The sequence below is a fragment of the Vombatus ursinus genome, unplaced genomic scaffold (genome assembly GCF_900497805.2).
Source record: "Vombatus ursinus unplaced genomic scaffold, bare-nosed wombat genome assembly UNPS02014772.1, whole genome shotgun sequence".
Taxonomy (NCBI): Eukaryota; Metazoa; Chordata; class Mammalia; order Diprotodontia; family Vombatidae; genus Vombatus; species Vombatus ursinus.
This window is the reverse complement of record NW_020954550.1, coordinates 15,584,308-15,598,484: the sequence shown is the minus strand read 5'-3', so window position 1 is coordinate 15,598,484 and position 14,177 is coordinate 15,584,308. Positions and strand designations below refer to the sequence as shown.

The 14,177-nt window shown below is 35.0% G+C and overlaps 1 protein-coding gene across 7 annotated transcripts in view; it reads right to left on the bottom strand.

The window, feature by feature from the left end:
• Positions 1-14,177, bottom strand: part of LOC114044126 (DEP domain-containing protein 1B) — a 262,877-nt gene that overhangs the window by 34,760 nt on the left and 213,940 nt on the right. For all 7 annotated transcript variants that reach the window (XM_027863428.1, XM_027863429.1, XM_027863430.1 and 4 more), the window contains 2 exons: positions 11,188-11,235; positions 4,094-4,234 (listed from right to left, as the gene is read on the bottom strand). In XM_027863428.1, coding sequence (XP_027719229.1) covers positions 4,094-4,234; positions 11,188-11,235 — 189 coding nt within the window. The remainder of the gene's footprint in view (positions 1-4,093; positions 4,235-11,187; positions 11,236-14,177) is intronic.

The following is a 14,177-nucleotide window of genomic DNA, read 5'->3' as shown; positions in this document are numbered from 1 at the left end:
AAGAGTACATTTTAAAAGAACTCAAAGAAATCCTATTTCATACCTCAAAAACCTCAACAGCCACTAAATATTCCCAGGATTATTATCTTTGGCATAAAGTCCAACTACAAAGTAAAATGCCCTTCACTAGACTAAAAACTCAGTTCAAACCAAAAAACACCATGAAAACCTTCAGCAAAGTGGATGGAGTATCTCTTTTCTTTTTTAAAAACTATTTTTAATTTATTTTTAAAAATAATTTTTTAAAAAATCCTCTGCCTCCCTCCAGTTCCTCCCTCACCCATTGAGAAGACAAGCAATGTATCAGTTATATATATATATATATGAAGTCATATAAAACATATTTCCATACTAGCCATGTTACACAGAGACAGAAAGAGAAAGACAGACAGACACAGAGAGAATAGACAAATGAATCGGGCATGTAACAACAAAAACTAGAAAAAGAACAAATTAAAAACCCCTAATTAATCCTAAAAATCAAAGGAAATATTAATGAAAAAAATTGAAAGTTCAAAAAATTTTAACTAATAAATAAAACTTGGAGCTGGTTTTATGAGAAAACCAATGAAATAGATAAACCATTGGTTAATTTGATTTAAAAAATGAAAAACAAATTATCAGTATCAAAAATAAAAAGTATGAATGTACCACCAATGAAGATGAAATGAAAGCAATTATTGGGAGCTATTTCACCCAATTATATGCCAATAAAACTGACAATATAAGTGAAATGAATGAGTATTTATAAAAAGATAAATTACCTGGATTAATAGAAAGAGAAATAGAATACTTAAATAACTCTGTCTTAGAAAAAGAAATTTAACAAGCCATAATAATAATGAGCTCTCTAAGAAAAAATCCTCATGACCAGATGGATTTACAAGTGAATTTTACCAATAATTTAAAGCATTATTAATTCCAATATTATATAAACTGTCTGCAAAAAAACAGTTATTAAAGGAGTCCTAACAAATTCCTTTTGTGACACAAATATAGTTTTTATATCTAAACCAGGGAGAGTAAATACAGAAAATTATAGGCTAATTTGCCTAACAAACACTGATGCAAAAAATTTAAATAAAATACTATCAAGAAGATTATATCAATATGTCACAAAGGACACACACTATGAGCAAGTGGTATTTATACCAGGAATACAGGGCTGGTTCAATATTAGGAAAACTATCAGCATAATTGACCATATCAATAACAAAACCAACAAAAATCATATGATTATCTCAATAGATGCAGAAAAAACTTTTGACAAAATATGCTCATTCCTATTAAAAACACTAGAGAGCATAGGAATAAATGGAGCCTTTCTTAAAATAAGTGGTATCTATCCAAAACCAAGAGCAAGCATTGTCTGTAATGGAAATAAACTAGAATCTTTCCCGATAAGATCAGGAGTGAAGCAAGGATGTCCATTATCAACACTATTATATAATATTATTTTAGAAATGCTAGTTATGGTGACAAGAAAAAAAAATCAAAGGAAGAAGAATAGCCAACGAGTAGCTCTTTTCAAAGACTTTAAATGGATGTTCAAAGGTAAACTGTGCGACTCTAAACTTGCCTAATGTAAAAAGATTAAGGATTGAATTGATACTATGGATATTTCAAACTTTAGGTTTGGGTTTAGGTTTAGGTTAGGTTTAGGTCTCCAGTTTTAATTTTCTCTGTAAAGACTCCAAACCAGATGGTTACATTAACTATCACCTCCTCTAATCATACTGATAAATCATGATATTCCATTTTCCTTTCCATGAAGCTTCTTTAAGGGACTTCTTCCTGATCTTTAAAAATAACAAGGAGCAAATCACTAATAAAAAGAGAAATGCAAATCCAAACAACCCTAAGGTTTCGCCTCATATTCTGCAAATTGGCAAAAATGGCAACAGTCAATACTGGAAGGGCTATGGGAAAGATGAGAACTCTAATTTTTTTGTTGGTGGAACTGTGAAATTATACAAACATTTTGGAAAGCAATTTGGGATTATGCAAATAAAGTGACTAAAATGTCCATAACCTTTGAACCAGAAACTCTTTATACTCTAAGGAAGCCATCAATGAGGAAAAAGTCCCCATACACTCCAAAATACTCATGGCAGCACTTATTATGATAGCTAAGAAGTGGAAACAAAGTAAATGCCTATCAATTAGGGAACAGCTAAATAAATTGTGGTATATGAATGTAATAGAATACTATTGTGCTATAAGAAATGAGATGTGTCATAAATACAGAGAAGCATGGAAAAATCTATATGAACTGATACATAGTGAAGCAAGTAGAACTAAGAAAACAATATACAGAAGACTATAACAATTAAAGAACAATGGAAAGAACAGATACATACTAAAAAAATTAAAAGCACATGCAACAAACTTATAAAGATCAAGTGTGATTCAAATAAAGAGTATGAGAAGACATTCCTAAGCTACTTCTTCGTGGAGGTGTGAGGTCCACAGTGTTACCCACTGCACATGTTTTCAGGCTTTTTTAATGTATCAATCAGTGATGCTGACTTTTTTTTTCTTCTCCAAAAAATACTATTTGTCATATGGGTTGGTTCTCTGGTAGGGGGAGGAGGGATACATGAGATATCAGAGTGATGTAAGAAACAGAAAATATCAACACAACCTTATTTAAAAAAAATAAGATGGAACAAACTGCCATTATAATGATTTGTTCTGTTCCCCCACATACACACACCTTTCCTCCCACCCTCTGAAAACAGAACTAATACCAGTAGGTGGAAGATGCTTGGGGTGCGGGTGCAGGGGGGATGATATTATGGTAGCAAGGGAATCAGAAATAAGACAGATTTTGTTTCAACATAAGAAAAAGCTTCCTAATTATTACAACAGTATAAAAATAAAATTAATTACCTCATAAAGTAGTAAATTTCCCATCACTGGGGGTATTCAAGAAGAAGCTATATGACTACTTATTAGACAAATTATATATAGGACGGATGACCTCGGTAGGAGTTGGATTCAATGGTGCCTGAGGTGCCTTCTTACACTAAGGTTCTATTTAAAAAAAAGGAAAAAAAAAAACTAGGCACAATGCAGAAAGACAGTAAAATCCAGGTAGCAGATGATTGTTTCTGGATTCTTTTCTCCAGTGTTGACTTGTTTTGAAAACACAAATCTACTCCCTGGTGCATGCCTTATAATTAGTATTTGTCATTACTTAATATTATGAGTTCTGACAATATTCTAGGCTCCAAATTACCACGTTAAAATATCAGCTTTCTCATTCACAGAACAATAATTTGTATTCATAAAGCTGACAATTTTCCTGTTTCTTAGGCACCATAGCAATAGCCATTAATAGTACAGCTCCAGGCAGAGAGATTATGTTTCCTGTTAAAACATCAAGAACATTGAAGACCAGGGATATACTAATTCTCTCATTTTTGTATTATGTCATGTGATTTAGACTTTTAATCAAACTCCTTAGTGTCAAAACAAGAATGATTACTAAACAGAACATCCAAATGGCCAACCAAGAATGTGCTTCTCTGAAGAAAGTAACAAATTTTGAAGAACTTACAATGAAAACGTGAACTTTATTCACCCTACTATGTGACTTGGATGGGAATTATTTGTCTGTAAGATAAATACACAAGACTGAAATGATGCCGTCAGTATAAAAATCTATTTCTTTCATAAAACAAAAGTTTGATCTCCTGGTTAAAAATAAAATTCCTACACTTGGGTGTTAATAAAGTCCTATCCTGTGTAGTAGATTTAATAAAGGACTGTAAATGCCAAACTCACTTGTTACTTCAGCAGTGATGTTAGACTTTCTCATAAGAAGATGATATTCCAGTATATTATTATTCTTCATAAAATTTAAACCAATAGGCCTTTTGCCTGGGGTCTCATACAAGCCTTAAATGTCTTCCTGCCTTAGAGTATTCTCATAGAAGAGTTCAAACTAAATCAAACACCCTTCATTGGACAATAGATTTTAATTCCCTGAAATGCTGCGAGCTGTAGCAGATGAAAGCCTTAAGATAATGCAAGAAGAAATGGTTCCGTTCCTATGGTACAGTCTTCTATTCATTATATTGCAACTTACCCAGGACACTGACAAAGACATCAAAAAGCTGAAATGTGAGCAGAGGTTCCTTCAAGTGACCATAGTAATCTGCTATAGTTTTAAAGACATCTTTTTCAAACCCTGAATACATAGGCTGCTTCAAGTCTGGACAAGTAGGCCCTGTTTAAAAAAAAAAAGAAAGAAAGAAAGAAAGAAAAAGGAATTTCATTAGCAAAGCTAGATAAATATTTTTATTAAAGATCAAACATGTTTCATAAAGAAAACTAATGTTATAAACATAAATTGTCACAACAAAGAAATATATAGCCTTAACGTTGGCTAACTACGTATTTCACATTCAGAGAATCAGGATGTGAGCACTGCTAAAGAGCTCAAAGATCAGCTAGTCCACCTTCTTCCTTTATATTTAGATGAGGAAATGGAAGAACAGAAAGGGGAAGAGAGTTATCAAAGGCTACACAGTAAGTTAGTGGCAGAGTGTTATGGACAATTTAACATCAATTATAAAAAAGCAACAAGAATTAGACTATAGCTTAATCTATTTTAAAATAGATTTATTTCAATAAATAAATTTATTATTTATTAAATTTTTAAATTTTCTTTGTGCCTTTCTAAAAATCTTTTTAAAAAATGAAAGGTATCAGTAGCTTTCAGATATTCTCAAATTTTTCTTGGCCATGATACAGTTATGCTGAGATACTGAAGAAAACACAACTCCTAGGGAAACTGAAAAATTATCACTTGGTGCAGTTTAAAGAATATACCATTTTGATATAAACCACATGAAAAAAGGCAACTATTTCTATGTTTTCTATACCATGAAATCACATGGGAGAGTATGGTTATCTATTCCCTTATATCTGTGTAAATGATTCAATCCTAATTTTAAAACCATCCAGAGAAGAAGATTTTACAATTTGCTTTAGTAACTTGTTCCACCTTCACAGAGTCCTCCCCACAGCATGGCTTCTCAAAGGGTAGGCCAGAGAGCACATAACCTTGCTATGGCAGATTCCTACCATTAAGGAAAATTCTTTGGATATAGCACTGCCAACAAACTGTGTTTGTTTTCCAAGGACCAACTTAAGTAATCACAGATAGGCACATCACTAGTAGACTGACTATTCCATGATGGAAAAAAAAAAAATTCTTTCTATAGCAACCCAAAAAAACAAAGAAAAATGAAAAAATGGCCTTCATTCTGGTACAGCCCACTTTTACTTCTGCAGGGAGGTGGCAGAGTAGCAGGAAAGGGGATAAAAGATATGAAGAATCACAATGTTTACATTGTCAACGAGCTTCATTTTGTCTCCTGGTGACACATGCTGGGCCTGGAGTCAGGAAGATTCATCTCTGTGCTCAAATCAGCCTCAGACACAGTTACGAGCTGTGTTACCCTGGGCAAGTCATTTAACCCTGTTTACCTCAGTTTCCTCATCTGTAAAATGAGCTAGAGAAGGAAACAGCAAACCACTCCAGTATCTTTGCCACAAAAACCCCAAATGAGGTCATGAAGAATTGGACACAACTTGAAAACTAATTATACAACCAAAAAAACTCTTAAATGAAAAGTCCTTGTACAATGACCAATGAGTATATTAATACTATTCAGGGAGCTAAATCATATCAGTCTCAAAATCCTTGAAATTATAAAACAAATCAGAACAAAAGAAAAAAATGCAGGGAAATAGGATGGCACACAAGCACTCCTTGAAGAGGCAATGAAAGAAGTTGGCAGAAGTTGGTTTTATCATACATCTAAATATAAGAAATACTACTCCATGGGATAATTTTCATCACATATTGTAGTAATAATATAACTCTTTACAAAAAGACCACCATGAAATTAATGTTGCTCACTCACTAATATCAGTAACTGAGGATAAAATGGCAGAGATATTTTATCAACAACTTGACTTGGCAAAATTCTTCAAATCAAATCAGCCAGGTCTTGATTAGTGTAAATAATTAATCCCATGAAGTGTCACATGTATTCAAATTCATTCTACCTAAAATTATAATTATATGAAATATGGTCATTTGTCCCAGCCCAAGAGAAACATAAAGTTCAAATATGAATAATCTGACCCCCAATGGGATCCATCGTTCTCACTAATCGGGACCTATACTCTGACACTCGGTGACTTCATTGCAAAGATGGAAAATGTAAGTATAGGGAGAAATAAACGAGAAATTATGGCTGAGAAGAAAGAAAAGAGAGAAGCCAAACACCTGTAAATTATGCAGAGGCTTTATGCCTCTTTATCATGAATACTTTCTTGAAAAAAAAAAAAAGAATTGATAGGTCATGGAGAACAATAAACAACAGCATAAAACCCCCCCAAATTGCCTATATTTTAATGAACGAAAAAAGATATCATATTGAGGTGGAAGTTATTCCTGAGTCAATTATCTTGTTACAGTCAGACCATCAATTTCTGAGAGTAAAGATTAGAATTTGTATTTTAAAAAAGAAAAAGAAAGAATAATGAGGGGAAAAAGACAGCCTACAATTAGAAAGATTTGACCTTGAATTACTTAAATGTTATAAAAAATAGGAATTGGATACCAGAAATGACATCAACAACTATTATAATGTAATTGAGAAGTTAAACCAATGTAAGTTAATTGTTCCAATAAGCAGATAAAAGAGTCCATTTCTAAAACCTTATAAAGAAAGATGACAGTCTAATAAAGTAGAAAGAAAAGCAGTGAAGGGTAAAAACCAATTTTAAGAAAGCTTGACAAAATAACCAACTAAACAAAATCATGCTAAGGACATTTGAGGATGAAGATGGAAAAAAAGGACTACAAACAAAAGAAAAAATGGAAAAGATTTGTAAAAAAAATTTTAAATTTTTTCTCCATTAAAGATAGTTATCAAGGAACACTACACCTGAACCCCAACACCACAGTCCTTGAGGTGTTACCAAAGAGATTAAAGTAGCATTAAAGAAAATGAAGGCAAGAACCACCAGGTTGTATTAAGTCTATAGAGAGATTTGCACTGGAGGCAATATGATTGTGAAGGCCAATACTGTGATGTCAGGAGAAAACAAGAAAGGCCTCAAGCACACTGGGTGGACCCTCCATGACAGACCTTGGGGGAGATAAGGACAAGAGTGGCACAGGTTGGGCAGGCAAACATGCTAGCCAGTGATCCATGTTGGAGGGAACTCCTAAATTGGCAAGATCATAGATGCATTTGAAAAACTTCTGCTAGTAGCAGCATAAAATTCTCCTGGTAATTAAGACAGCCATGCCTCCTTTGACCTCAGTTTTATCTTTTAAAAAAGGAGAAGGTTGGCCTATACAAGCTCTAAGGTCCCTTCCAGCTCTAAGAGTATAATGATTCTATGAAGGGAAAAAATAATCAATCATATGCAGACAACCTAGAAAAAAATTGGAAAGGAGAGAGCAAACAAAGAACACGAGGCAATGGGCCTAAAAATACAAGATAACCTACCTATCTAATCGATTGCTCTTTTGAAGGCTTTCATGAGGACCTGGGTTGTAGGTGAAATGACTTTGAAGGAGGTCAAAGAACATTTTTCTGGCCAAATGGAATCCTGGTAAACTTACTGATCTTGTGAAGTGGATTCAAAAGCACTGTTTAAGGTCTTTTCCTATTGTATTGACTTTAGTGAATACACACAATAGGAAAACTTAACAAATATTTACTTAGTAAATGTTGCATATAAAGCACTAAAGAGTGCAGGACAAATATATATGGCAGTCTAAGCCTCCAGAAATTACAACCTAATATAAGTATACTTAATACATTTAATGGTCATTGTGTAATCATCCATCAGCTTTTTCTTTTCCAGGAATAGATAATTCTAGTTCCTTTAATGCTTTTTAAGAGGTCTCATTTCTGAGCCTTCAGTCATCATTTAATGGTTTTCTAGGTTTATCTAGTTTGATGGATAGTTATATTGATAACTATTTTTTTAAAGATGTGTTTCCTTTTTAGTCCTGTTTTATTTTATTCTCACAAAAACATTATTTTGAGAAAGGATCTATATTTTACCAAACTTCCAAAGGAATCCATGACACAACCTGACCACAGGATCACATAGGGAGGGGAGAAAGAAGGGAAGAAGTATTTATATAGCACTTACTTGGTGCCTGGCCCTGGGCTAAGTGCTTTGTACAAATATTATCTCATTTGATAATATTCAAACTCCTCAGCTCAGCACTGACGGTCCTTTAGCTCTTCCCTTCCAACATCGGGTGCCACTACTCTCCACTCAAACTTTTCATTGCATCCAAGACAGTCTCTTTCTTGTCCCTTGAATATGCCATGCTCATTCTTTAATGCAACAAACCTTTATTAAGCATCTGCTACATGCTAGGTACTGAGTACAAGGTGCAGGGGATACAAAGATGAAAGACCCTTCTGAAGCCTTAGAGTAAACCTTTCTCCACTTGGGTAACTCACCTCTGCCTGGAATTCACACACCACTGCTCTTTCTACTCAATTCCAACCAAAGCCAAACTTGCCTAAAAATCTTTCCTGACTACTCAAGTTCATAGAAAACTCTCCTTTTTGGCACTGCGTTCTAATGTCATCTTGTATTATTCTCTAGTTTTCTTTTACATGTAAGTCTTGCTTCACCAATGAAACTGTAAGCTCTATGAAGGCAGAGACTGTCTTTTTAGCCCTCTGTATCTTCCAGAACTCAATAAATATTTATTCAACTGGCAATCATTAAAACCCAGAGAACATGGTTCTGAAGCAAGGTGATACAGGCAAATGATTTTTGTGGGGAGGAGGTAGAGGAGAAGAAAAACCATGAGAAAGATTGGAAGGCAGGTGAATTGGTGAAGATAAGAAATGACAGCAAGGGTCCTAAGTTGCCAAGGTATGACACAAAATCATAGAATGGAATAGCAAGGAATCTGTTCCATTGAATCTCAGAATCTGTTCCATCTTCTTCATTTTACAATTGGGGAAATAGGAGCTGAGTGATCAAGTGTTGTGTCCATAGTAAAGCTGAGCTATGAACACGTATCCAAACTCTCAGTCCAAGGTGCCAATGGGTGACAAAAATAGATTAGAAGACACTGGGAGGAGAAATACTTTAGAGTTGTACCTGTATCCTCTGTGCTACAGAGAGAAAAAGGTGTGAAATAGAGTCAAAAAGAAGAAAATGTAGCCTTCTTGGCAGCAGAGGTCTACACATTGTTTTCAAATATCACTTTAGTAGCAACTTGTATGCAATAATGGATATGCTAATTACAAATAATTCTCATAGATCAAAGCCCTGAAAAAATATAACCTTCTTCTTCCTTTCCTTTTCTTATTAACATCATTTTGTGTCTTAGAGTTATCTCTTACTCTTCTCTTTCTCTCAACTCTCATATCCCATAACTAAATTCAGTTTTTTCCCAAAATCTCTCTTGAATCCATCCCTTGCCCTCCATTCATACTACTACCATCCTAGTATAGGCCCTAATTACCACCTTCCTGGACTATTTCAATGCCTACTGACAGGCCTTCTCCCCTACGTTCTCTCAACCATCCTTCACATGTCTTGAAAAGGAATGACCTTTCCCCTCTCAGACCACACAGTGAACTGCGACTGAGCTTTGATGATATACTACTCAGATGCATATATTATTTCTAATTTAATTATAATAATTTTGGTGAATTACATTGCTTATATGAGGTACTACTGTTTTATCTGTTACCAAGAAACTAGTATAATAGTGCTCTGCCTAGAGTGAATGAGAACTTAATAAATCCAGAAATTTTCATTTTGAAGTTAAAAAGGCTGCATTTATTTTAAAATGTTCCATAACTCAGACCTTTGAGTCAGAATGACTTCCTTACTAAGCAAGCCAATTAGACAAGACATTACTTCAAAATTGCAGTGTCCATGACTGTCTGCATGGCTCCTCCCTCTACCAGTGCAGACTGTGACCCTTCCAAGCCTTACTAAACCATTTAATGAGGTGCTGAGGCCAAAAGAAATATTTGTCATCTGGTGGCCAATCCTCTGGTGATGAACCTCTCCAAATCTGGTAAGATATATACAGTTCATTGATGAGTCTGTATTCAAAGCCTTTCCAGATTAGTAGGACCTACTAGAGCTTATGCTCTACTGGCATTGAGAGCTTAAGGCTCCTTCTGTGCCATGATCCATTGGTGAAGTAAAGACTGAGGAGGAAAAGCAAGATATTACATATCAGAATGCAGTCTAACAGAAAAATGATAACAACAGCAGCAATAATAAACATTAGTCAACCTGTGGCAGCTAGGTGGTACAGAGGATAGCGCCCCAGGCCTGATGTAAAAGAAGACTCATCTTCTTGAGTTCAAATCTGGCATCAGATACTTCCTAGCTACCTGACCGGGGGCAAGTCACTTTACCCTGCTTGTCTTAGTTTCCTTATCTGTGAAATGAGCTGGAGAAGGAAATAGCAAACCACTCCAGCATCTTTGCCAACAAAATCTCAATATGTGGTCACAAAGAGTTGGACACAACTGAAAACCACTGAACAATAAAGTCAGTCAATAAAACATTTACTAAATGCTTAATATGTATCCAACATGTTGCTAAGGGGTAGGGATACAGAGAAAGGTAAAAGACAGTCCCTCCTCACAAGAAGCTCACAGACTAATGGCGGAGACAACTTACAGCTGGTATAGGTCTAAGTGTTGCTAAAATAAAGGACAAATACCACAAGATAATATTTCACTTGTGGGATGCTTTTTTAAATAACTCCCCAAGCCCAAAGAAGTAATTATGTATGACTAAGTTAGACAGAATGACAGTTTTATCTATTTGCTTTGTCTCCTCTACCACATTTAGTTCAGGATTCCATGCATATTAAGTGTTCAAAAAGTACAACTTGGCCATGGAATATGCAATAATTTGGTGGGGCACAGTGCAGGGGAGAGGAGAGGAGAAGAAAGATAATGTTGATGATGACTCTTAGTATTAGCAATCAATAACATTTATTATGCCCCCACTATGTGTCAGGTATTGTGTTAAGCGCTCTCAAAAACAAGCTTGCTAGATAGAAATCATGTTTTTTTTTCCATTTAGGCCAATAGCATTGACTAAATTGGTAGATCTAGTGTACTTACTTACAAGCATACTTACAATTTGCTAAGCATTTCATAGCTGACAGTACCCAATGAGGAAGTTCTTCTGCAGGAAAATGAGTGAAAATGTTATTTTAATGAATCCCAAATAATCAAAGAAATTATACACATGGCAAGAACCCAATTTATATACTTTATGCTTATAAGCTATGAGTTTTCTTTATTGTATTAATTCAATATGAGCATAAAAGTAATATTAAAATAGTCAACTAATCCATTTTACAAGAGGAAAATACATTTGTACAAATCAATGGATTATCATTTTGGAAAGCAAATTATCCCAAGTTTCTTCAGCCATTCTACCTTCCAAGTTTTTTTGGCAAAGTACACATTGTACAGTTAGTTCTAGCAGTTTCAGCAGTTCATAAAATGAGGAGAAACAAAGGAGCTGACAGAATTTAGCATCAAGTAGGCCCCATGAAATGGATTACTTAAATCACCTAATTGATGCTAAAATCCACAAACTCAGCATGCAAGTGTTACTCATCCATCTATTTCTATTTTCAAAGTACTTTATTTGGGGGAGTAGGGGGAAAGGGAGAAGGTAGAGTACATTAAAAAAAAAATTGAACTTTTTTGAGTCCAGGGAGTCCTGGGTTTAAATTCTGCTTCTGCCATAGACTGGTTGGGTGAACCTGGGCAAGTCACTTAACTTCTCAATACTCTAGGCCATCAGTTCTCAAAGTGTTGTCTTGAGGACCCTTTAAGGGAGTCTGTGAGGTCAAAAATATTTTCATAATAATACTGTATTTTTATTTTTAATATGGTAAATATCCATATATATAACTGATGTAAACACAAGCTCTTGGCGGAGTTTGGGGGTGGGGAGGGGAATTCTCAATAATTTTCAAGAGTGTAATGGGGTCCTAACACCAAAAAGTTTGAGAATCACAGCTCTAGGTCTCTTAGTGGCTGTAAGTTGACTTTGTAGAAGGAATTTCCTCACCTTAGAGTTCCCTATGCCATTGAAATCACAGAGCCAGTCTTCTATTTAGTACCCTTTTACTTAACCCAAGCAGTCTCTATCTGTACATGGAGCTGTGACATTAATATTAGCTAGATGGCACAGTGGATCAAGAACAGTACTGGAGTGAGGAAGACTTGCGTTCAAATGCAGCATCAGACACTTACTAGCTGTGTGACCCCAGGGAAGTCACTTACCCCTAGTTTGCCTTTGTTTATTCATCTATAAAATGGGGATAATAATAGCACCTACCTCCCAGGATTGTTGTAAGATTCAAATGAATTTATTGTAAAGTGCTTACCAAAGTGCCTGGCACATAGCAAGCATTATATAAATGTCAGCTATGATTGCTATTATTGTCATTATTATTGTTGTTATAATTACAGAAGCCTTAAAGCTACTAAAATAAAGCAAGACTATAAAAACTCAGAGCAATCTTGGTACACTGTGATTGGACTTTCTTTCCTCTTTCTCTTTCCCCTCTCAGAATCCTCATGAGAGCCAAGCAGGCCCTCGTGACTCCCTTATCTATAACCTTTCCCCAGTTTTATGGATCTGGGCTTCTTTCTGCTAGAGCAATAAAGATATCAAAATAAAGTAAACACAGTAGGTTCCTTTTCAATGACTCTGACAGGTTGGTGTGTGACTTAGTTATTCAGTGACTAATATTTGTAGAGCATCCTCAATGCCCTTCTGCAGCACTTATTTTCTGAAAGGAAGGATGAGTGGTTCTCTCACTTACAAACAATACTCTTTACCAAGTTACATTAAAATGCTAGTCTTTGTTTTTTTTTATTATTATTTTGCAATGGGAAGAATAAGATAGTGAGAGAGGATAGAGATAGAGTTAAAAAAAAAACAGTGGGGAAGGGAGTGAGGGGGAAAAGGTCCTCATTGAGACATTTCTTTGAAATATGGAAAGAAAAGGATAAAGGGAAGATCAGAAATGCCCAAGATAACTTTGAAAGCTATAAACTGAGCTGATTAAAAGTTTAAAAAGAGAAGTAAACTATATACAATAAAGATCTGCAATTTCATGTACAATCTATTCTACTATGCAAAAGCAGATGACCATTCTTTTGATGTTTGGAAAGTTCAGAATAAAAATAAAAATACATAAATAAAATTCATAAATTAGACCTCTCTCCTTCCTTTTTTTCTTGTTTTCCCAATTTGGGGAGGTAGGGGAAAGGGAGGATAAAGGAAAAGAAGAAAGAAAAGGGAGAAAGGAAGGAAGGAAGAAAGGAAAGAAGGAAGGAAGGGAAAGGAAAGAAAAAGAAGGAAGAAGGAAGGAAGGAAGGAGGGAGGGAGGGAGGGAGGGAAGGGGAAGGAGAGAGAAGGAGGGAGGGAACGAAGAAGGGATAATCAGGCATCTTTTTAAACATGCAGAGAACAAAAGAAGAGCCAGGAAAAAAAAAAGCATGGACAAGCAGTACAGCTTTGAACTCAACAGGTTGAACTCATTATATACTTACAGAGAAAAATAAATTACACATAATAGGGATCCAAATTTTTGTATACAATTCTTTTTTTCTTTTCTACTATGTATGTACCAATGCCCAAAATTTTATTTTATGCTTGGTAAGTTCAGAATAAAAATAAATTAAAAAAAAAAAACACAAGTCCTTTGGGGGAGGACATAGAAAAGAGTTGTAGGGAATGTTTCAAATTTCACACCTGATAGGCAGCACTAGAATACCTAAATTCACATTCCTATTTGTTGGACCATTTTTTATGAAGACACTAATCAATTAGGTTTTTTTTTTTTTTACATTCCTCTTTCCCCAGTAGTCTTCTGCTGCAGAAGGAAGATGCTGAGAATAAGAAGGTTCCAGAGAAATACCCTGCCTTCCTAAGAGAAAATAAAACCTACACAATCTCACACTGTGCCATTACTGCCATGGAACCACCCTCAATCCATCTCTATCAGCTGTCCAGGAGCTTCCTATTCTGAATTTAACAGTATTCAACAAAACCCCAGCAAGTAATATCCCAGTCCACCCAATGCTAACAGGAAGGGTTTG